Here is a 24,313-nt window from a genome sequence, read left to right on the forward strand (position 1 = left end):
TTGTTGGTTATCCACGTTGAAGGACCCCTCCGGCCGTTTAGCTCGCTGGGCTTTGCGGTTGCAAGAGTTTGACATGCGCGTTGTCCACAGGTCTGGCCGATGTCACACTGATGCCGACGCGCTATCGCGTTCACCTGTATCATTCGACAGCTCTGCTTGTCTATATGCCGTGGACGAAATGGTTGCGTTTCCAGCAAACTGCGACATGGCGTCTGAGCAACGTAAGGATGACTGGATCAACGCTCTTCGGCGATTTCAATCAGACCCATCGACTTCTCCATCTTCTCGAACATTGCGCCGTCAAGCGGTTCCCTTTGAGATTCGCGATGACCTCCTTCACCGCAGGAATTACAAGTCTGACGGCCGAAAGTGGTTACTGGTCATACCTCGCCATCTTCGTGCTGCAATATGTTCGGCTTTCCACGCTGACCCTCAGTGCGCACATGCGGGCATCTTCAAAATATACGCTCGGCTTTCCTCCCGGTTTTATTGGCGAGGCATGTACACCTTTCTGCGCAAGTACGTTCAGTCATGCCCGCAGTGCCAACGACGGAAAGCTCTGCCTCAACACATCTCTGGTCCGATACAGCCAATCCTTTGCCCAGCCAGAACTATCGACCGTATTGGAATCGATCTGTACGGGCCTCTTCCATTCACGGCTTCCAGAAACCGTTGGATCGTTGTCGCTGTTGACTACTTGACGCGATACGCAGAAACAGCCGCTTTGCCTGCTGCCACAGCACGCGACGTATCATCTTTCCTCCTGCGGATCTTCATTCGCCGTCGTGGCGCACCGCGTGAACATCTCAGCGACAGAGGACGTGTGTTCCTCTCTGAAGTCGCCAACGCACTCCTCGACGAATGCCGTATCATTCAACAGACTACCACTGCCTACCGTCCCCAAACGAATGGCTTGACGGATAGATTCAACCGTACCCTTGGCGACATGATATCTGAGTATGTTGCCTCAGACCACTCCGATTGGGACCTCATTCTGCCTTTTCTGACATACGCCTACAACACTGCTCCACAGGAGACTACGGGCTTTTTACCATTTTTCCTGTTATATGGCCGAGACCCTTCCACCACACTAGATACCATTCTGCCCTACCACCCCGATTCCTCCGAGTCTACGCCAATCTCTGAAGCTGCCCGCCGCGCCGAGGAATGCCGTAAGCTCGCCCAGTCGTTCACAACCATCGACCAATGGAGACAAAAATCTCGGCGTGACGATAACCACCTGTAAACTAACTTCGTTCCGGACACCCTTGTGTGGCTTTGGGTTCCAGCTGTCCCTACAGGTCTTTCTTCGAAACTTGTTTCAAAATACCAGGGACCCTACCGCGTTGTCTCACAGACTTCACCTGTTAATTACATCATCGAACCCGTGACGCCATCCACAGACCAGCGCTTTCGGGGTCGTGAAACTGTTCACGTACAGCGGTTGAAACCATATTAGGATCCGCTCGTACTCTGTTCTCCGTGAGTTGCCAGGATGGCTCTTTTTCTGACGGGGAGGATATGTAGTGAAGAGGAATGCCCACTACCCAAGCGACATCGACACGTTCGCGCGAGGCGCGAGCTGGGACTGCCTGGTTGCTGCTGCGACGACGCCCGTACATTCGGCCAGCTCTTGCTGCTTCTGTCCTGACGCTGCTACCTCTTATCGTCTTGCATTTACATTATAATATGATGTCACACAGCAAAGGACGAAGCAGTTGTCTATAAGGAAAACAAGTTTATTGGAGCGAACTTGTGCTGCCCTACCAACTGAAAGAATACACAGGCGGCGAAGCAGTGGTCGGCAAAACAACGTGCACGCTAGTGAGCGTCGGCGATCGAATGTCGCGGCATCGGCTGTGCGGGAATTTATATCCCTCGGCGCGAGGGTTTCTCGAATAGTCGAATTGTATCGAGAACGCTGTGATAGCGTTTGTTCGAAACGCTGTTTGTTCGGAACGCTCGAAGCGCTGTTCGATAGCATTTGTTCAAAACGCTGTGATAGCGTTAGCTCGAAACGCTGTGATAGCGTTTGTTCGAAACGCTGTGAAAACAGTGATAGCACAGGCCGGCGCAGCCAGGCCGAAAAAACAAAACATAAATAAACAAACCCAATGCATGGTTCGCGGCATTACCCCCCCTCTAAGAGTGCATCGACCCGATGCTAACATAAAGGACAGTCCAAACAAATTAAAATAAAAGTTCATCATCGTCCGTAGAAAGGTTTTAAGCGAACCACATGAACAACTTCGGGCCGCGCGCGTCGTCGTGATGTACGGGAGTCAACATCGGGGATCACTTCGTACGTTAGTTCGCCAACACGTCGTAGAATCCGGTAGGGTCCGAAATAGCGTCGTAGAAGTTTCTCACTGAGTCCACGTCGTCGAATGGGAGTCCAAACCCACACACGATCTCCAGGATGGTACTCGGCGTCTCGGCGTCGGAGATTGTAGCGTCCGGCATCCACCAGTTGCTGGTCCGTTATACGAACTCGAGAGATCTGGCGGGCCTCCTGCGCACGTTGGAGCTATCCTTGGACGTCGGCGTTGAGGTCGTCGTCTTCTACGTGCGGTAGCATGGCGTCGAGCATCGTAGTCGGCCGTCTTCCGTAGACGAGCTCGAACGGTGTCATCTGCGTGGTTTCTTGGATAGCCGTGTTGTACGCAAACGTGACGTACGGGAGGACTTCGTCCCACGTCTTATGTTCAACGTCGACGTACATAGACAGCATATCCGCGATTGTCTTATTCAGCCGTTCCGTTAGTCCGTTCGTTTGGGGGTGGTACGCCGTCGTTCTTCGGTGATCCGTGTTGCTGTAGCGTAAGATTCCTTGCATGAGCTCCGCAGTGAAGGTCGTTTCGCGGTCCGTGATTAGGACCTCGGGGGCTCCATGTCGCAGCACAATTTGGTTAATAAAGAACTTTGCAACTTCTTGTGCAGTTCCCCTCGGAAGAGCGGTGGTCTCTGCGTAGCACGTCATGTAGTCTGTCGCTACGACAATCCATTTGTTCGCGGATCGGGATGTAGGGAATGGGCCCAGGAGGTCCATTCCGATCTGTTGGAAGGGCCTTGTTGGGACGGCGATCGGCTGCAGAAGTCCGGCGGGTCTCGCCGGTGGTGTTTTTTGTCACTGGCAATCACGGCAGCTCCGGACGTAGTGGGTGACATCGGATGTAAAGCGGGGCCAGAAATATTTCGCCTTGATTTTTGTAATCGTGCGAGCTGTTCCGAGATGTCCAGAAGACGGGTCGTCGTGGCACGCTTCCAAAATTTCGTCACGAAGGTCTGCGGGGATTACAAGTAGATAATTCGTTCTCGTTCCGGGGTTGAAATTCTTCTTTACTAGGATGGAGTTTTTGAGGCTGAACGCTGGTAAGTTGCGCTTGAACGCCCTAGGCACGGCAACGTTGCGTCCTTCGAGGTAGTCGATCTTGGCGCGGAGGTCAGGGTCGGCACGCTGCTGGGCGGCTAGGTCGCTCTCTGTCACGACTCCGAAGAACGCGCTGTCTTCATCGGAGTCCCGTGGTGGTGGGTCGACGGGGGCGCGGGACAGGCAGTCAGCGTCGGAATGTTTCCTGCCGGATTTGTAGAATATTGTAACGTCGAACTCTTGCAGGCGCAAGCTCCACCGACCAAGACAGCCAGAGGGGTCCTTCAAATTGGCGAGCCAACACAGCGCATGATGGTCTGTCACAACCTTAAACGGTCTACCATATACGTATGGGCGAAATTTTGAAATGGCCCATATGATGGCCAGGCACTCTTTCTCGGAGGCAGAGTAGTTTCTCTCCTCCTTCGACAGACCACGGCTTGCATAGGCAATTACCTTTTCGTAACCGCTTTGCCTTTGGACGAAGACGGCACCCAAACCGATATCACTGGCGTCCGTGTGCATTTCCGTTTCGGCGTTTTCGTCGAAATGAGCGAGCACGGGCGGGTTTTGCAGGCGTTGTTGCAGCTCGCAGAATGCCTTTTCTTGGTTGTTTTCCCAGCTGAAAGGGGTGCTTTCTTTCGTCAGGCGCGTGAGTGGCTCTGCAATGCGTGCGAAGTTTGCGACGAAGCGCCGGTAGTATGCGCACAGTCTGAGAAACCTTCGCACACCCTTCTTATCTTTCGGCCTTGGAAAGTTCGCAATGGCTGATGTTTTTGCCGGGTCAGGTAGGACTCCTGCGGCGTTCACGACGTGACCCAAGAACTTGAGTTCCTCGTACGCGAAACGGCACTTCTCAGGCTTCAGCATTAACCCCGACGTACGAATGGCCTCGAGTACAGATTCCAACCTTGTGAGGTGTTCGTCGAAAGTCCAGGCGAATACGACAACGTCGTCGAGGTATACGAGGCAAGTGTGCCACTTAAGGCCTGCTAGCACAGTGTCTATGACTCTCTGAAACGTTGCGGGCGCCGTGCACAGCCCAAACGGCATCACCTTGAACTCGTATAGACCGTCAGGGGTAATAAATGCAGTCTTCTCTCGGTCTCTCTCGTCCACTTCAATTTGCCAGTGGCCGGTCTTCAGATCCATGGATGAGAAGTACTTGGCGTGGCAGAGGTGGTCGAGGGCGTCGTCGATTCGTGGCAGGGGGTACACGTCCTTTTTAGTGATTTTGTTTAGTCTCCGGTAGTCAACGCAGAATCCTAAAGTGCAATCTTTTTTCTTCACGAGTACAACCGGCGCAGCCCACGGACTTTTCGATGGCTGTATTATGTCGTAGCTGAGCATGTCATCTACTTGAGTCCGGATGGCTTCACGCTCGTTTGAAGAAACGCGGTACGGTGACTGTCTGGTAGGTCGGGCTCCATCTTCGGTTATTATCCGGTGCTTCGCCAAAGGTGTCTGACGTAACTTCGAGTTCGAGGAAAAACACTCGCTGTAGCGACGGATCAACTCCAGTAATCTGTCCCGATTTTCTTGCGACAGCGCCGGGTTCACGTCGAAAGGATGTGGCAGCCTGGAAGCATCTGCGCATGCGCGTTCAAGGGTGGCGGCCGCGATCACTTGACTCGCTTCTTGCGTTTCTTCGAGGAACGCAATTGCAGCGCCCTTGTTTAGATGCTGGTAGTCCTCGGTGAAATTGGCGACCAAAACGTGGGATCTGCGTTCCTTAAACCGCGCAATGCCTCTTGCGACAGACACACCGCGGTCTAGAAGCAACCTTTGGTCAGTCTCCACGATAGTGTCGACGTCAGGAGCAGCACCTTTACAATAGACGGCGATCATCAAGCTTGCGCGGGGTGGCAGGGTGACGTGGTCGTCGACGATCCTTACAGCAGCACGGTGTCCGAGGTTCGGCTGCAGCGTCGTGGAGTGATCGGAAGAAAACGTTATCGACCTGGTCTGCAGATCAATTATTGCGCCATTTTCCGTCAAAAAGTCCATTCCGAGAATTACGTCGCGGGAGCAGTTAGGCAAAATGACGAACTCCGCAGGGTACGTAGTGCCGTCTATGGTGACGCTCGATGTGCACATTCCACTTGGGGTCACGAGGTGGCCTCCTGCTGTGCGTATGTCGGACCGTCCCATCTGGTCATAACTTTTTTCAGCTTGGACGCGAATGACCCGCTCATGACCGAGTAGTCGGCTCCCGTGTCGATAAGGGCGACTACGTCAAGGCCGTCGATGAACAACTAGACGTCGGATGCCGCTTTCCTCGAATTTTGGGTGCGTCGGGGCGTCGCATCGTGGCTTGCGCGTGTTGATGGTCGGGCACTATGCGTAGTCGTCGTCGTCTTCTCAGCGGCAGGCTTCGTCATTTCGGGTACGCGTCGCGCAGCGTAGCTGTCGTCGTTTTCGGGGGTCTCGTCAGGGTGTCGTCGGGTCGTCGGGATGGGAGCAAGTCGTGAATCATGGTATTGCGTCGTTAGAGGGTTTTCATTTTTTCGTCGTTGTGCAACTTCACCTCCAGAAGTTGCTGCTTTTAGTTTCCCCCTCGTGGGCTGGGGGACCTTCCACGGGCGAAGTCAGTATTGCTGCGACGGTTGGGGGATTGGTACGGGTAGGGCGACGGCGAATGGTTGAAACGGGATGGTCCACGGCTGGTGTTCGACAGGTATTCTTCGATCTCAAATGGGCGCTGGCCGGCTCGCGGGCGGGGTGCGTCGACGGAGAAACCACGCAAACCCAGCCTCTTGTACGGGCAGTGGTGATAGACGTGGTCTTTTTCCCGGAAGGACCCATGGCGGCGAGGAGGAGTGTGTAATAGATCCTGATGTCGTTCCATGAGACACTTGGCTGAGTGACATTTGGTGATGGACCCCTATAATTCAAGAGATGTTCAGGCGGAACAATTGCCGGTCATTTATGCCAGGCTAACCTCGCCTTTGCAGCATATCACAACCACCACCTCCTCCATTACATCATACCGCTACCCGCGAGCACGTCAGCAGGGCTGCCCTCAGGCCACAGGATACCCAACCCATGGCCGAAGAAATGGAGGTTGTACAAAACGCCTGTTTGTCACTACCTCAATACTAAAGAATGGAGCGACGGGTGTAACCTCCAACCCACCCAAAACCACCTGAAGAAGGAAGCGTGTCAGACGCCCGAAAGCAACATACACGAAACATTGATGCACCACCTCTATCTAACGAAATATAAATAAACGTGCCCGCTCTGCAACGTACCGGATGTATCGCACTTGCTCTTGGAATGTCAATGCCATACAAACAACACAATGCGACCGAAGAGGATGGTGAACTAAGCACCAAAAACGAATCACGACCACCTAATCGAAACATATGGGAGGCCAAGCTCGTCCTCGAGGACCCGGAAGACCAGTGACAACTCGTCGCCAGTGCCAAGAGGGCAGTCGAAGCCAGAGGTTTCCGGGACTATAGGGAACCCGTATGGTGGTGGGCAACACTGCAGGTTAGTGCAACTATGTACTTCGTTCTGTCGAGCACTAGGCAAGACGTGCGACTGAACATGTTTAACCAGTGCCTGGCGGCTGAACTTCTCTGCCTGCCACAGCAGCGGCAGATGCTCAACTATTTCACCAAGGCTTTGGTGAATTAAGGTACGCCCCGGGGCCTTCGCAGAACCTTATGGGGCTACCTTTCCGGATGAGCAACCAGAAACAACCGAAAACCACGTTGGTGTACTCCTCTACCCATTAAGAAAAACGGGTGGGTTCTGCGGTCGGCACTGGGAATCGAGCACGGTACCTCCCGCATTGGTAGCGGACGCTCTAACCATGTAGCCACCACTGAGGGGAATGACATCGGGCATCGCTTGGAACACTGTTTCGGCATTAAATGTTTATTTTTCTCTGTCTCTCGGGATCAATGGAAAATGCAAAATCTGGTTTCGAGGGATTTTCATTTTTCCGAAAAAATTCAAGCACTTCATCAGAGTTCCGAACCACAAAAGGATCAGTGGCATTTAATGCTACACAAATGTCGCTGGAGTAATCCAGAAGTTTCATTGTGCCGCTTAACCTCCTCTGTGACATTGTGACAACTGAACGGCCGGGAACATGGTCTTTATGAATTTTTACCGTGAAAAAAAACTCATAGGAGTCTTTGTTAGCGGCAAGTACTTTTTTCAGACATCACAAATTGAACTCATAGCACTATGCAGCTGTCTCGTGCCAGCGGCAAGTTACATATTTATCAAGTTTTGTCCACATTTACAATACATTTACTTCTAGTATCATCCCCTATACTTTCCTTGGCATCATTATCTGTCAGTTCTCATTATTAATATGTGTTTGACAGAGAAAGCGAGCCCTTAAACTTACACTTCTTTCTTACGATGCCAGCGCCTGCTTTTTATTCTTGGCTTAGGCAATGTTTGCAGCTTTGAAGTGCTTCGGAATCGCTTCTTTTGCTTTCTCACAGTATATTGACATATATATAACGACAAATTCACCTTTTTAACGCCTAGCAGCCGGGAAAGCAAATATTTGCAACTGTAATATTCGTTCCGACGCTCTAATGATGCTTAAAAAAACCGCGATGTGCACTTAGCACAAATTTAACAAAATTTGACAGTACTGTGGCTTGGCGACCCTTTACGGAGTAGGAATGTCCAAAGAAATTGAGCAGAGTTTGACATTGAGTGTTCCATTTCTTCTATCACAAAACGTGCTGAGTGAGCACTCTTTTTCCTGATGCAGGTGAAGGATCAGGAGAGAAAGAGAGAGAAAGAACTATTTACTGAAAAATAGAGAGTTTAACCGGGATATGCGAATGGCTGACTCGGCGTGGGGAAGGGAATTGAAAGTAGGGAGAGAGAGAAAATCACATAAGGTGTTGAAATAGAATAAAAGATGATACAAGACGTCCTCGTCTCATGTGGACGCAGCTGTTGTTATCTTTTCAGGCCTCCCTGTGTGTTTCTTTGCACAACTGCATCAGCAAGAGAAATGTATATGCATATAATGAAGACAGAAGGGCCTTATTGATGCCTTTTTTTGCTGTCAAAACTTTACGTATGCAGACTTTTCGGGATACGACTAAGATAGGAAGTGTGCAAGCTTAGACGATGTCTATGCAGCTTTATTTTTTGCAGTAATGCGCCCAAATGCATTGTGACATTCACTTTATGAAGATAGTTTTTGTTTAAAACGTCTTATGTGACCATTTTACTCAAAACCGAGTTTCGCTTTACACATTTGAATTTCGTTCGTAAGAAGCACTGGTCTGGAGGGCATCATTGCATGAAAGACCACGGTTTTTCCTATGGCTTGCGACAAAGTAGACTCACTGCTTTATTTTAGGCACTGTATTACTTTATTGATAAGCATTTTTGAGTACGGCGTAGCGGGCGGAACAGGTGCTTAGAGGACAGTGGATTGAAAGACAGGGCCTTTGAGATTTGTATTTTTATACAGGACACCGCAGAGAACACAGAGTTTCATACAGTAATACCTAGAGGGCAATCTGGCGATAGTGTCTACGCGGGCCTTTTCAGCAGCGCTTGTACCCTCGTGGGAGTATAGTGTACTAGAATATTCTAGTACACTATAATGGGACTTATGGGAAGTACAGGCTTCGGATCTGCTTCGAGTGGATCACGTTCTTGAAATTCCCGACACTTGTTTGCTGTATGTAAAACAAAGTAATTTGAATGCATGTCTAACCAAAGCTCGCTAAATTTTTTCTACACAAACTTTATTGCAAAAGGTTCTTGTGACTAGGTGGCAAAAAGTAAAACCTGGACAAATTTAACCACTACGGTGCGCATTGCTCTGCCATAGCGTTTGAGATTTGGCATCAACAAGTGTAAATAATTATTCTTCAAAACATTTCAAAACGAACACTTTTGTTTTACCTTCGAAAGTACGTAATAATTATTTATGTAAATAACAGTGGAGTATTAAGTGAGAAACACTTAACGTTTTTTCTGCTGCTATGTCAAGTGGTCTGCCCCCAAAGCACCTCTCGTTTTGTTGTGAAGTCGAATCGGAAGAGAGTGTTGGTGCGTCCACTTTATGTCGCCATTGTTTGCAGTTTATTCATAGAGAAAGGAAAAGACAAGAGAGGACACTCCGTGAAACCTGGCCTCAGGAAATGCGTCACGGCAACGTAACGAACTAGTGCTCTCACCAAACGCCAGAGGGCGCAAGCGCAAAAAAAAAGTTATAATCAATGCAACAGAATTGTTTTTACAAAATAATAATTATACGCCCAATCTGGTATGTTCTTCACACATAAAAACAATTTATTCAACACACCTTACGCGATTATTTTTCTGCAGCCGTACTGTCATAAACACCATCCACCCAGCGACAAGCCCATGCATGGGAAGCTTTCGTCGCTTTCGTCAACGTCGGCTGCGTCGGCGTTTTCGAGCGTGAGATAACTGGCGAGACACGTTTTCAAGCGAAGCTTGTTGAATGACATGTTGTTGGGCTTGTTGGGTCATTTTTTCAGAAAACGGTTACACCTGCGCGAATAAGACACCATGCAACAATCATAGAAAGATGCATACACACACGTTGCGCTTCGTGTGTGCGAGTTTGTTTCTTACGTGGCGTCTCATTCACGCAGTTGTAACCTATTATGAAGCTTGTAAGGACGGGGAGGTTCGCTAAAAAGAATTTTTGTGGCTCTATGCGGTGGCTAGACGGGAACATTGTGCAACGTATGCAGTATAGCAAAGGCGGCACGGCGTCAAGCCGAGGCGACGCGTGCTGCGTCTGCCATGGACGCGAGTGTCTGTGCGCAGAGCATAGCTGGGCAGCTAGGTCATAGGCTCGGTGCAAAACATTGAGAAGCGTTGGCTGGGCCTCACATGCTTCACGACGCGTTTCCCGAAGGCTCGGAACACGAATAGTTCTTGGTGTGCCGGAGGCAAATCTGGACTAGCCAAGTGGCCATCATCTTCGTTTCTTCGCTAGCCTCGGTCCACTAGTGCAAGCTGCCCACAAATTTTTTTGACGTTTCCAATATAATTTTACCGCACAAATTTCAACTACGATTTTTCTTCCCAATTTACTGCTGATACTGCGTACGCACGAAGGTGTTCTAAAGTTCCCAGGCCGCGATACTATTGCATTACAAGGGATAGCGGCCTGGAAAATTCTGAAGATCTTTGTACGTGGTCTTGACGTCTATCTTTGTAAGTCAGAGTTTTATGGGTCAGAGATGTATCACTGGTTTTGTATTGGGCATCGATTAGTTAATCATTCAAAGGGGTTTGCTGGTACACTTATGACGTGCACATATCTTTTTCGTAATTTGACAGCGAAGCATCCACTTACTAACATTTTCAGACCGCGCTGATGCCATGCCGTCCGGCCGTCCAAGCTAAGGCAGCTACTGCTGTGTATCGTGGTGCTTCAACAATGGCAGAACCCACAAGAAGCCTGGGACGAGTTTCTTCCGCATACCGTGGGATGGCAGGTGTGTTAAAGCTTTTGTATGGTTTGCATGTCTCTAGGCTTACTGTTCGTACTTGCTCAGTGAGGGTAACAATAAAAAATCACTATTCAAGCACTTCCCCTTTCAGCTGATAGTTCATTGCCTATGCAGGATGAAAGCATGGATGCAGTATGGTGGACGCGATGATCTCCTTAGTAAGCCGGCCAGCCTATTGTAGGCAACGCACAGGGTTTGTAGCGACCATTTTACTGCTTAAAGTTTCATGGACCCTGGGCACACAAGGCTTACAAGAATGGCTGTTCCCAGTGTGCAACCAGCTGCACCATGTAAGTGATTGACTGAAACTCAAATATGTGCAATAGCAGCCACTTGTATTGAATCAGTGGCGACAGTTAACCGCGAAGATCTTTGTAGCCGATGGAGAAACCTCACTATAGAAGTAACACTTGGAAAGTTTGAAATTTTGTGAATTATGGGCTATTACCTTCCTAACAGCAGCTTTACATTTCTGCCGTTTTTTGATGCTCTTGACCTGCGCAACTTGTTTTGAAAGACTTTGAAGGGCTATTTCACGTTATCTTCAAGCCTGAGTGCACATGTACATATACCTTTTATCGGTGAAAGCTGGCACTGTTGATAATTCCAAAAATCACAAATTACTTGTTTCCTAGTTGGTGCCTTCTCTTTTCTTCCACGTTCGACCAACTTATGCGTTTGAAAGAGCTGTTTAAGTTTCCCCATGCTACAAGCTTTGTAACTTGTACCAACTGCACATATATGCAGGTTCTCTGAGCGTCCCTTCAAGTAGTGACTGTGACATGGCTGCAGAAGCTGCACTGCAAGGTGCGGATGAGCCTAAGTTTGTGTTATTTTAAGCCTCTTGCTGACACATTGTCGTAATTTCATTTCTTCAGGACCTGCGGTAGAGGCTTCAAAAAGCGGCTCCTACACATTGAGGTGCCCCGATGAGCAGGGTGCGTTCAGTGTCGCAATTTCTTTTTTTTACCCAAATTGACTGTTGACCAAACCTCTGCAGGTGGCAGCTCCCTTGTAGCTGGTGAAAGAATTTCTGCTGACTTCGTCTTGCCGGAGAAAACCTTAACCAGTCGTTCAGCTGTCACAAAAGGAACTTGTGTGACCGGTAAGTTATATGTTCACTTCAACACCAGAGTGGATTGATATAGAGGCTTTCGCAGGCCGCTCGCAAGATTGTTCTGACAGCACTGTCCGAGGCACTGAACAAGCTTCACAAGACCCTCCAGAAGACGTCTCCGCCAACAGCTCCACGCCTGAGTGCCCAAGAGAAAATGGTGACTATGCTTTTATTGCAGCTGTTTTTAATGTGCTATTTTATGTTTAGGACATTCTGAGAAAACTATCCTCAAAAGGACACTACGTGTGCACTTACAAAATGTAAGGGTGGGCTCTCAGTGATTTTCATTATTTTTGTGCATCGTTAACATTGTGAATGGTTTGTTTTTAGGTAGTGGAACCGAAAACTTTGCACCACAGAAAGTTGTGCACCTTGGGTTGAAAGAGCGAGAAAAGTGCTCGTATGGGATTAGTTGTTCTTCGCTTTTACATCCATTTTTTTTGTTTATTGCAGTGCGTTCTTGTGTGCCAGTGACAATGTCTCCATCAATGAAGTACAAGCAAACCATTAAACATCTGCAAGCCAAAGTAGCAGCACAGCGGAAAACTATCAAAAGACTGCGGAGACAGCCTGACCAAGCACCGTCATCGACTTGAAAGGCCCTTGGAGTTATCGGACCGCACGTCACCGAGGAGGTTTTTAAACTTATTTCTGCACATGTTCGCTTGAGGCCCAAACGCGAGGGCAAGCGTTTTCCCGTGTGGTTCAAGAAATTCGCTCTTCACTTAAACTTCCGAGGTCCGCGAGCATACCGATTTCTGGCTCCATATTTTTCTTTGCCCTCCCGGCGTTCATTAAGGAGGTGGCTAGCTAGCTTAAAGATGACTCCAGGCATAATTCCAGGAATCCTTTCTTCCATTGCAACAAATACTCAAGCTTGGAATGAACGGGACCAAGTGTGCGCTTTAGTTTTCGACGAAATAGCACTCAAAAAGAATTTGTACTATGATGCTGCAAGAGACGTTGTCCAGGGTTTTACAGATGATGGCACTCATCGCACTTCAACCATCACTGATCGAGCACTGGTTTTTCTTCTTGTTGGTGTTTCGAGAAAGTGGGTTCAACCGGTTGCTTTTACTATAGGGCACACATCAACACCATCATCTGTTATGCATAACTTGCTGGTGTCACTCATTTTGGAGCTTAGGAGCATTAATATTGCAGTGAAAGCAGTCATTTGGGACCAGGGCAGTTCAAATGTAAGTCTCGCTAACCAACTAAGAGTGACTGTAGCAAAGCCTTTTTTGAGGTTAATGGTGAGCGGGTGTAATACACTTTTGATGTTCCGCATTTAATTAAAACAACGCGCAATAATGTCCAAGCACACAAGTTATACATTGAGGATGACATCGTTAACTGGTCGCACGTTGTAAGCCTTTACCAATCCTCACATGAGTTGCGGTTGCGATTGGCTCCAAAGTTGACGGAACGGCACGTTCATCAGAAACCTTTTTCTAATATGAAGGTGAGCAGAGCAACTCAGGTCCTCAGTGCATCCGTTTTGATTGCTATCGCGGCAATGGTGTATGTGAAAATGCTGCTTGCCTCGGCCATGACTACAGCTCAATTTTGTGATCGTATGGACAGGATTTTCGATGCCTTGAACAGCTCGAGTAAAAAAGAACTTCGCAAAACCTGCGGCATGCAATCATGAAAAATGATTCATAGCCGATTGACTTCCTCCGAGGCCAGCTTTCCTGGATTGCATAATGGTAGTTTGTTGGCAGACGTCAACCACAAATCATCGTAGGTTGGCAAATTACAATTCAGGCAATATGTCAACTATGAGACGACCTCTCCAAAATTACAATTTTGAATACCTGTTAACACGCAGGCTTCAGCAGGATCCTCTGGAGAACATATTTGGCCGCATTAGGCAAAAACGGGGTTGCAACACCAACCCCAATGTAGCACAATTTATTTGTGGCCTGAAGCACATCTGCATAAGAAAACTCTTCAAGCTGTCAGAATAGAGAAATGTCGAGGATGATGAATGTGACCTCCTCCAGGAGCAGCTCTCGCCATTATCCCTTACCAGTGAGTCTCTTGTGGATATTGAGGAGTGTGCACAGCCACAGCCTGACTTTCCCGGTCTCCCCGCAGGGGCGCCTGCGTAAGTAGGCGTTTGGTGTGTAGCGACACCACGGACCCGAGCTAACGGGGGAGTTTCTACTCCCTCCCACGCCTAGCCGTGCGTGGCTTTGCCGTGTCCGGGGAAAAGGGGATACTGGGGGTTGAGCCGACGCTGGGTGATTGGACCTTTAAGGCCCCCCGGCAGAGACAACACACCCCTTTGGCCCCGGCTTCACGTAGACGGCACCCCTGGGCTGACCCACCCAGGGGAAATCGGCAGTCGCCTTTTCCTATCTCTCTCTCCCTATATCTTCGTCTTTTGTTCTCACTTTACATCTTTCCTGTCTTCTCCTCACTTCATTTTACTTCCAATTTTTCCTGGCGGCAAGGGTTAACCTTGTGTGGCTATCCAAACTAGGGTAAACTATATTGGGTTATAGTAACTGCGTACTGCTGGCGTTGCGCAGACATGCCCACATGCTCTGCCACGTACCCTCGTTGGACTCCGTGGTGGGTGGTAGGCGCCGTTACCGAAAAATACACATTTTCTCATGGGATCCCCGAACCCCTCTTTAACTGATCGTGCTTCGAATAGGGTACGCACCGATGCAACTTTCCTACTTTAGCCCAAAAACAGAGAAACTTTCCCAAAATACCATGTCCTCCACTGCGAACAATCATCTACAAAAGCTAGAGCAATCTCACCCTTCCTTGTGGCCAAGTGCTTGAGACAGACAATTGGAACCGGTTATAAGGCCACGAAGATGACAAGTGGAGATCTGCTTCTCGAATTAAAAGACAAGGAACAGTACAATAAACTCTCGCACCTCGTAGCCTTTGGTAACATCCCCGTCTCTGAGAGCACACACCGTACCATGAATACAGTGAAGGGCGTGGTATCGGACGAAAATTTGATGACACTGAGTGAAGAAGAGCTCTTTGATGGATGGAAGGACCAAGGTGTAATACATGTCCAGCGCATTAAAATCAGACGTAACAACAATGAAATAGCAACAAAGCACTTGATACTCACCTTCAACTCAACCACTTTACCTGAGACTCTCGAAACTGGCTATGTAAAACTCCATGTCCGACCCTTCATTCCAAACCCGAGGCGTTGTTTCAAATGCCAGCGATTTGGTCATGCATCCCAGAGCTGCCGAGGACAGCTGATGTGTGCTAAGTGTGGCACAACCGGCCACAGTGCTGATGAATGTAGTCATGAGGAGGTCCTCTGTGCAAACTGCGAAGGTAGTCACCCCGCATACTCCAGAGCGTGCCCAGCCTGGAAAAAAGAAAAAGAAATAATAACTATAAAAGTTAAGGAAAATATCACATTCAGGGAAGCAAGACAACGAGCCTCGTTATCATTAGCACTGAAAACACCTTTTGCCGAAGTGGTGCAACGAGGGGCGGCACCACAAAGGCCCTTGGCAGTTGCCCAGACCGCGCCTAGCGTGCCTAGGCCAATGCCACAAGCCCCTGCGGTGGGAGCAGCCAGCGCTGCCCTGCCCACATTCAGCCTGTCCACACCAGCGACCTCTACAAGCTCTGGCAGCAGCCAGGGCAATCACGAGGCCAAGGGGGCTTGATCAACCCCCAGCTCGGTGGGGACAAAGACTTCTTCGATCGAGGCGAAGTCTAAGCGACGCACAGATCGCTCTTTAGAGCGGGTGTCCAGTGCCTCGCAAGAGGCTATGGACACCAATTCAAGCCAAATGGCGCAGGAAGCGCCAAAGGAGCGGCGAGCTTCGCTCGACCGCCCCAAAAAGGAAAGAACGCCGATTACAGGGCCTGACAAAGGCCCTGTAAAATGAGTTAATCCCCGTCTTTGCACACGGCACTTTCTCCCTTTTTTCCACTATGGACAAAATCATACAGTGGAATAAAAGGGGAATACTTAGAAATCTAGATGACGTCCAAGAACTTCTGTGGAAGTTTAACGCGAAAGTGCTATGTGTGCAAGAAACGCACTTAACTCCTAAGCACAAGGACTTGCTACGACAATATATTATTTTCCGAAAAGACCGGGAGGATCCTGTCGTACCATCTGGTGGTGTAGCCATTATAGTCGATCGTAGTATAGCATGCCAGCATTTGAAGCTCCAAACGGCCCTTGAGGCAGTGGTGATTCGAGCTGTACTTTTTAACAAACTCATTACCATATGTTCTGTGTACATACCACCGCATCAACAGCTACACAGACGTGATCTGGAATCATTAATAGATGAGCTCCCAGAGCCGTTTCTGGTTCTAGGTGATTTTAATGCACACAATGTCCTGTGCCCGTGTGCTCAGATTTGGGTGCACGTTAAAGAACCCCAGGTGGTCTCAATTTCCGGAGCCCTCCACTACGGCGTCTCTCATAATCATATAGTGGTTTTGGGACGTTAAACACCACATATCAATCAATCAATCAACAATGTCCTGTGGGGCGATGCTCACTGTGCTGCGCGAGGACGTCTCATTGAGCAGCTCCTTTTCTCTTCTAGTTTATGTCTTTTAAATATAAAGGAGCCTACGTATTTTAGCCTTGCAAACAACACATACTCCTTCATAGATCCTAGCATTTCATCACCGTCCCTTTTATCTGTTTTTAAGTGGAACGTTCTCAAAAACCCTTATGGGAGTGATCACTTCCCAATCATCCTGAGTGCGCTGAACAAAGATCAACTACCCCCGCAGGTTTCTCGATGGAAGATTGACTCAGCTGATTGGGAAGGGTATAGAATTCTTACACACATGACATGGACCGAGCTGTCTGCCCTGACCATAGATGACGCTGTCACGTATTTTACAGCTTTTATACTTGATGCCGCATCTAAATGTATAGCCAAAACGAGTGGCATGTCTTCTAAACGGCGAGTCCCATGGTGGAACGACGCATGCAGGAAAGCACGGACCACTCAGAACAAAGCATGGGCGTTGCTTCGCGATTCCCCTACAGCAGAAAACCTGGAAAATTTCAAGCAGGTCAAATCGCAGGCACGGAAACGCGTCGACAAGCTAGACGAGAGAGATGGACAAAGTTTATATCGAGTATCAACTCGTACGCAGATGAGGGGAAAGTCTGGAATAAGGTAAAGAAAATTAAGGGCCAACAAACTTATTCTCTTCCACTAGTAAATAGCCTCGGGGAAAGCTTGGAGGATCAAGCCAACTTTCTTGGCACACATTTCGAACACATATCGAGCTCCTCACACTACTCCGAATCCTTCCAGAATTACAAGGCACGAAAAGAAAAACAAAAGTTAGAAAGAAAATCCCTAAGAAATGAGGCATATAATGCACCATTCTGCTTAGCAGAACTGCGAACAGCACTCAACTGCTGTAATACATCTACCTCAGCTTCTGACAACGTAATGTACGCGATGCTGAAGGAACTACCCTCCGAAACTAAAGAAACTCTCCTCTCTCTTTATAATCGCATATGGTTTTCAGGTGTGATTTCCTCCTCCTGGAAGGAGGCTGTTATAATTCCAATTTTGAAGCAGGGAAAGGATCCCTCTACTGTATCAAGTTACAGACCTATAGCGTTAACAAGCTGCCTCTGTAAGCTATTTGAAAAAAAATGATTAATTGCCGCTTACTCCACTACTTAGAAACAAACAATTTGCTCGACCCATTTCAGTGCGGGTTTCGAGAAAGTAGATCCACCACAGACCACCTTGTTCGTATTGAGGCACAGATCAGAGACGCCTTCGTCCATAAACAATATTATCTCTCTGTGTTCCTCGATATCGAAAAGGCTTATGATACAACATGGCGTTTTGGAATTCTAAGAGACCTGTCCCACCTTGGTGTGCGCGGAAGAATGTTTCACATAATTGAAAGTTACCTGTCAAACCGAATATTCCGTGTTCGTGTGTGCAGTGTTCTCTCCCGAACATTTGTCCAGGAAACAGGCGTGCCACAAGGTGGTGTACTTAGTTGCACACTTTTTATTATCAAAATGAATTCCTTGCACTTGTCCATCCCCCGCAATATGTTTTATTGTACATATGTCGACGACGTTCAGCTTGGCTTCAAGTCATGCAACTTGGCAATGTGTGAGTGGCAGGTTCAGCTGGGTTTAAACAAGGTCTCCAAATGGGCAGATGAAAACGGATTTCGACTTAACCCACAAAAAAGCACCTGTGTCTTGTTCTCTCGAAAGAGAGGCATGCATTCGGAACCTGACATTGAACTGAACGGTCAACGTCTGTCTGTCAATGCGGAGCATAAATTCCTAGGCTTAATCTTGGACAAGAAGTTGACCTTCGTACCGCACATCAAGTATCTAAAAACAAAATGTTTAAAAGCCATGAATGTTATGAAAGTGTTGTCACGTACTGCGTGGGGTAGTGACAGGCAATGTCTCATCAATTTGTATAGAAGCCTCATTCGCACCCGCTTAGATTATGGGGCCATTGTTTATCAGTCTGCGACTCAAAACGCTTTGAAGATGCTGGACCCCGTGCACCATTTGGGCATCCGCCTTTCTACGGGTGCTTTTCGCACCATCCCCGTAGAAAGCCTTTATGTTGAGTCAAATGAGCGGCCGCTTCATCTGCAGAGAACTTACATGTCCTTTGTATATTTCCTGAAGGTGAAAGCAGACAAGAAGCACCCTTCATACTCTACTACTAATGATCTGTCGAGCTCCATTCTGTTCCAAAACAGGCCTTCGATGAGGCAGCCCTTCTCAGTACGCCTGAAGGGTCTAGCTGAAGAAACTGGAGTGTCACTTGAACACAGTTTAATGGCTCCTGTAGCATACCCGCCACCGTGGCAGTGGCAGATTATAGACTGCGATGTGTCGTTCCTAGAAGTTACAAAACATGCGCCTATTGCCCATATCCGAACATACTTCCTGGAACTTCAACACAAATACACACGTCCTGAGTTTTTTACAGACGCCTCAAAGTCCAACTCCTCTGTGTCCTACGCAGCTGTTGGCCCTTCCTTTTCGGATGCTGGCCCTCTACATCCAGGCACAAGTATCTTCACAGCGGAAGCTTACGCGATACTTGCGGCAGCTAAACACATCAAACAGTATCAAATACAAAAAGAAGTAATTTATACAGACTCCCTCAGTGTGGTAACGGCTCTGCACAGTAAAAAAAACAAAAAAACCCTGTTCTCGGCTCACTTTACTCCATTTTACCCACAGTCTACACACTCAACCAACATGTTGTAGTGTGCTGGGTGCCAGGGCAGCGTGAGATTCAAGGCAACGTGATGGCGGATCAGCTTGCTGCATCCGTCCACGAAAGCACCGCCACTACACCCACATCAATCCCGGCCCTTGATCTTAAGCCGTCTCTCAAACGAAAGCTCAGGGACTACTGGCAGAGCAATTGGGATACACACATACAAAACAAACTACACGTTATCAAGCCACACCTTGGCCATTGGCTACCAGTATCAAAATCACGTCATACACAGGTAACATTAACGAGGCTGAGGATAGGACACACATACACGACACACTCATATCTTTTATCAGGTGGCGATCCACCATTGTGTGACAGATGTGGTGAATCACTAACAGTTCTTCACATTTTAATTCAGTGCAAACAATTGAACACTATAAGAAAACAACATTTTCCATTACCCTACCAACAACATAAACCTTTACACCCTGCAATGTTCGTCGGTAGGGACCCGCTTTTTAGTCATAAATTGTTGTTAGCGTTTTTAAAAGAAATTCATAGTTTTCATATTATATACCCGGTCATTCCGTAGCACGACCTCTCTAGAGAGGTTTTCGCTGCGGTGGCTACACAAGAAAGCACTTGCCTCACGGCCCTTGGACGCAAGGGTATGAACGAGTGAGGCACTTGTGCTAAAGCCATACATATCCACCATCGTCTTTTATTATCACCAACTTTTGTCATCTGTTCACACCACACACACCTTTCACGGCATGGTCATGATTTTATTACTTGTATGTTCTTACCCGCCTTACCGCGAGGAATTTTATGGCCCTTATACAGCCGCTAATCACAATCATTTTCCACATCCCATGTCCCAGGAACTGGCGCTCTTTGGCCATCGAATGGCCCTTGCGCCAAAAAACACCATATATCGTCATCATCATCATCAGGACTTTCCCGGTCTAGATGATCTCTCTGAACTTGCGACCAACATTCTCTCCCATATTATCGATGACTCCGCTGCATATTATGTAGCTGGTTTTGTCATCAAACACTTCCTTCGGAATGCATGTGACGGTTGCAGTTGCCCACAGTTACTGAAAGACGACAGTGAGATGCTTAAGGGTACCCACCAGTATTTCACAATGCTCAAAGCATACCACGTCCCCAGCAAACTTTTTGGGAATCCCACTGTGCCATCAGAAGCAGCTTTTGCATACCTACAACAACTTGAATCTCGCTTTCTTGCCATAATTGAGGCCACCGCACATCACCTGAAAGTGTGCGATGTTTTGTATCACCATCTGTCAAGTGTTGGCGATTTTCATTTCTGCTCTGCTGGGTGTCGCGCGAAGTTTCTGAAAATGTTTTGCCGGGTTCGTTTATGTTGGCATGTGCGTTTTGTTAACCGAAACTTAGATAGGGTTAGGTTCCAGTCTTCAATCTCAGGCATACAGCTTGACAAGTTCAAAGGTTAGCAATTAGCGGCGGGTTTACACTAAAGTATTCGAGTTGAGCCGAATCCTGCAATAGATTTGTTATTACCTCGTTACAGCAGACTTCATACTTCATTATGGTCTTATATGCTTATATTCAGTTCAACTGGACTAACCACTCCTTCGTTGCATACATTGTTTTGGTTACCCGCTATGAGGAGTAGGGACACTGTGTATTCGCTCGAGTGATTTGTATAACCTTAAAAAGAATGTTGGGTATCCTGTCTGTATTTTTGTAGCAAATGCGGGCAAACTGTACACTTTACTGTGGGTCGCTTGGTCTCTGTGTATGCTTTATCTCTCCAGCTCAAGTAATATATCGATAACAAAACCGCTTGTTGAAATGTCTTCGAGCGGGTAAGGTACACAGTATGAAGTGGGCACGGTTCACGTTATCACGCTTTTCGTATTTTAGCTTCTCATCAACCTCCTCATCCCGCCCATCAAAATTTTCAAAAGAATACCCAAACTTGTAGCGTTTGATAGGGCTGCTGACGCTGCCATTTTATTTTTATATAGCTTGTGAGTGATAACGTACGATGTAGAGCCTTAGTGAAAAATGATGAGCCAAAGTGGTTTCGTTCTGCTATTTATTAGCCCTGTAATACCGCTCTCGTAGCACCAATTAAGGTCCACAATTCTGGATAAGTGATGACTACAATCTATTTTAGCTCGCAAGCGTCACAGCAACACCCAGACGCAAATCACTTGGGATCTTAAGTTTTTGATGAAGGCGACGCATAAGAAGAGCCACAAGACCTGCCAGTGTTGTAGCATAAAGTTTGTCTTTCACGTAGTGAGCAAGCTGCAAAGCCCTACCTTTCTGAGGACAAGCAGGCATCAAGTCTACTTTTTTTTAATTTTGGGCTAGCTGTTCTTAAGCGCAGCCAGCACACTGCACCTTTGCCTTTCTTCTATATTGTGTCGTGTGGTTTCTGTGCGCTCTTTTTTTCTATGCATTATTTCGGTTAACCCCAGGCGTGATTCGCGACTTCATTGCTGTGTATATGTCACTTCTTCCTTCCTCATCAGCATTGTGCGCTGTGTTTTTGCCATAGATCCTTACTTACCCACTGGCCCGGTGTGTCATACTTCACCAGCTTCTCAGCTTCTGCCAACTCTAGCGATGTGTGCGTTGCCTGTGTTCTCTCTGTATTTGTTACAATATTTGTTACAATTTATTTGTAAGGCGAGATGCATTTGTTGTCTACCTCTGTCATATTGTGCTTTTTATATTATCAGACTCTACCTTGCCTTTGAATAAAACATTGCGGATACTCTGTCTCTTTGACTGATATATACATTGATCACTTGTTCAAAAAGAAAAACACAAGCGCGATGAATAAAACCGTAGTGAATTATCATTACCTGCATCTCTTTTTATTATAACTTAATCGAAATAAAAATTACGTCACGACCAATTCGCACAAACCACTGAACAAAACAGAACAGGGAATCGCTAAATCAAAACGACCTACAAAAACTATCCATTTAGGCGATGAAAAGTGGTCTAAAATCATGAACTTTCGTCATAGCCAAACGTCGGTTACGCAAAGTAATTCAAAATTTGCGCTAGTGAAACCGAAACAGGAAGCGCACGTCACTTGCTCTCACCAACCACCAGGTGTGCTAGGGTCGATTGGGCCGCTGGGGTCTGCGGGAGTGTCCATTTTTAACCTTTTTTTTTATTTCTTTATGGTTTATTTCAACGAGTTTTGACCAGACGCACTAAAAACAAACGTGAACGTGATGTAATACCCTGCACTAGCATGGGACGCCACATCTATGCACAGCAGTGAGTAGACGACGCTTCGCTCATACTGTCAACTGTCAATCCAGCGTTGCAGTGAATTGAGAGGCCTAGCAGTTTTCAGCTTCTTTTAACAACAAAGGCGCAGCTTCAGTCAATCGCACCGTCACCCCCGGAAGCTTTTCGAAAAGATTTTCCGGGGGTGACGATCGCACCCACCTACCAACTCCACACAAAGAACGAAACTGAAACTGTTGAAAAAGATTTGTTGACAGTTTGCTGGCTAATATGATCCTATTCGAAGCCTGTAAATAATTCCTATGAGGCACGCAGGAAGGAAAGGTTCCTTTCCTTCCTCCGTGCTCTGAGGGTACACGATTGCAGCGCCAGATTCCTCTTTAGGTATCATTGTATAAAACTCTATGGCAAAAAACGCTGTCTCATCGAAAAAAAAATTAGAATAGAAAGTACAACTGTTGAAGTATGCATTTTCTATTACAAAAATATTGATATTGTAGGCACATACACAATGTCACTTTTTTTAAAACTAAGAGAAGTTTTGGTTTTGAAGATGACAGCTAGCGCCAATATAACGTCACGGTAAACAATTATAGAGGGCGACACCTGGACCTCGTGGACCACAGCGCGCGCTCTGCAAAAACAGAAGTGTGGTCGCCGGAAGTATCGCTGTTTGAACAAAATATGAAACAGCCGCTGGCTTCCGCGGGAGTTACCTCGGTGCCTCAGAAGTGACTTGGTAGCCCACAAACTCCTCATTCTCGTTTAGGTGCTTCAGCATTCGATTCCGTTGTTGCGTTGCTCCTTGGGCCAATGAAACCAAAAAGCGAGCACAAGTGGTAGTGTGTTCTGTGGCGAGCAGTGAGCGACCACTTTGCAGCGGCTACGGTGTAAGGTTTGTCAGCTTTCTTTTCTCTTTTAGTTCATTGTTTTTTCACCAATTGATTAATTGATTGATTGATATGTGGGGTTTGTTCTCCCAAAACCACCATATGATTATAAGAGACGCCGTAGTGGAGAGCTCCGGAAATTTTGACCACCTGGGCTTTAACGTGCGCCCAAATCTGAGCACACGGGCCTAGAGCGTTTCCGCCTCCATCGGCAATGCAGCCGCCGCAGCCGGCATTCGATCCCGTGACCTGCGGTGCTTTTTCACCAATTGGCAAGCGTTTTTCTGCGCGCGAAACCGCTCTCATTAGACATTGTTCGGAGTATGATGCCCCACAAAATTATCTTTGCCGGCCAAAGCCGAGTACGTACGGCAAAGCCCGTCTTAGCTGTACGTACTCGGCTCTCCAGAGCGGAGAGAGGGACTAGTTGGGCTAGATCACTTCGTACTGCCAAGAGAGTGCTCTACAAAGTGCTCTCTGGCACTGAGTCCCTGTCGAGCTCGAAGAAGCGACCTCGGCAATCTCGTAGCTCACTCGGCCGCTGTACTTAGTAACCTTGCCTGTGCTCATTGGTGCTTGTTTTCTTGGTGTCTGTTGGTGCAGTGACCTGGCTGTACTCGGACCATTTCGGGCTTGCAGCTTACCTTGGTCGCGACTTGATCTGCCAGTGATGCCAAGGACACACCAGGTGAGCTGCTTGAAAATTCCAACTTTTCTTGCTTGGTTGTGGCAAGCATCGCCGGTTGGACCTCATGGCGAAATGTTTGCATAATAGCGGATCTCTTTGTTTTCGTTTTTCTAACACATCAGAAATTAAATCAGTATACGATTTCAACTGTGTTACTCATTCGACAGTAGTATGCAAAGCATCCACCACATTAGGGCACCGAATGTGAGAGCGGAACAAAATTTGCTTTAGGAAATATGGTACGATACGAAGAATTGGTAATGACCATTACGTAAACATGAAA

The 24,313-nt window shown here is 47.6% G+C and overlaps 2 protein-coding genes across 5 annotated transcripts in view; both read left to right on the plus strand.

The window, feature by feature from the left end:
• LOC142784679 (uncharacterized) overlaps positions 1-24,313 on the plus strand; it is a 264,403-nt gene that overhangs the window by 142,821 nt on the left and 97,269 nt on the right. For 3 of the 4 annotated variants that reach the window (XM_075883151.1, XM_075883154.1, XM_075883155.1), the window contains exons 1-2: positions 23,116-23,347; positions 23,946-24,030. The exons of the other annotated variant lie outside the window; for it this stretch is intronic. The gene's annotated coding sequence lies outside the window, so the exon portion shown is untranslated. Of the gene's footprint in view, positions 1-23,115; positions 23,348-23,945; positions 24,031-24,313 lie in introns of those variants that run through there. 4 annotated transcript variants of the gene reach the window in all.
• LOC142784596 (uncharacterized) lies at positions 11,305-13,418 on the plus strand. Its single transcript, XM_075883018.1, has 5 exons — positions 11,305-11,667; positions 11,739-11,798; positions 11,861-11,965; positions 12,021-12,134; positions 12,431-13,418. The coding sequence occupies exons 1-5, from the start codon at positions 11,643-11,645 to the stop codon at positions 12,571-12,573; spliced, it is 447 nt and encodes a 148-aa protein (XP_075739133.1). The 5' UTR covers positions 11,305-11,642; the 3' UTR covers positions 12,574-13,418.

Source organism: Rhipicephalus microplus, unplaced genomic scaffold, assembly GCF_043290135.1.
Source record: "Rhipicephalus microplus isolate Deutch F79 unplaced genomic scaffold, USDA_Rmic scaffold_15, whole genome shotgun sequence".
NCBI lineage: Eukaryota > Metazoa > Arthropoda > Arachnida > Ixodida > Ixodidae > Rhipicephalus > Rhipicephalus microplus.

Coding starts and splice junctions, on each gene's coding strand:
- LOC142784596 (XM_075883018.1), top strand. CDS start 11,643: ATGGCTGCAGAAGCTGCACTGCAAG. Junction 11,668..11,738: donor TGCAGAAGCTGCACTGCAAG/GTGCGGATGAGC, acceptor TCATTTCTTCAG/GACCTGCGGTAGAGGCTTCA. Junction 11,966..12,020: donor AAAAGGAACTTGTGTGACCG/GTAAGTTATATG, acceptor AGGCTTTCGCAG/GCCGCTCGCAAGATTGTTCT.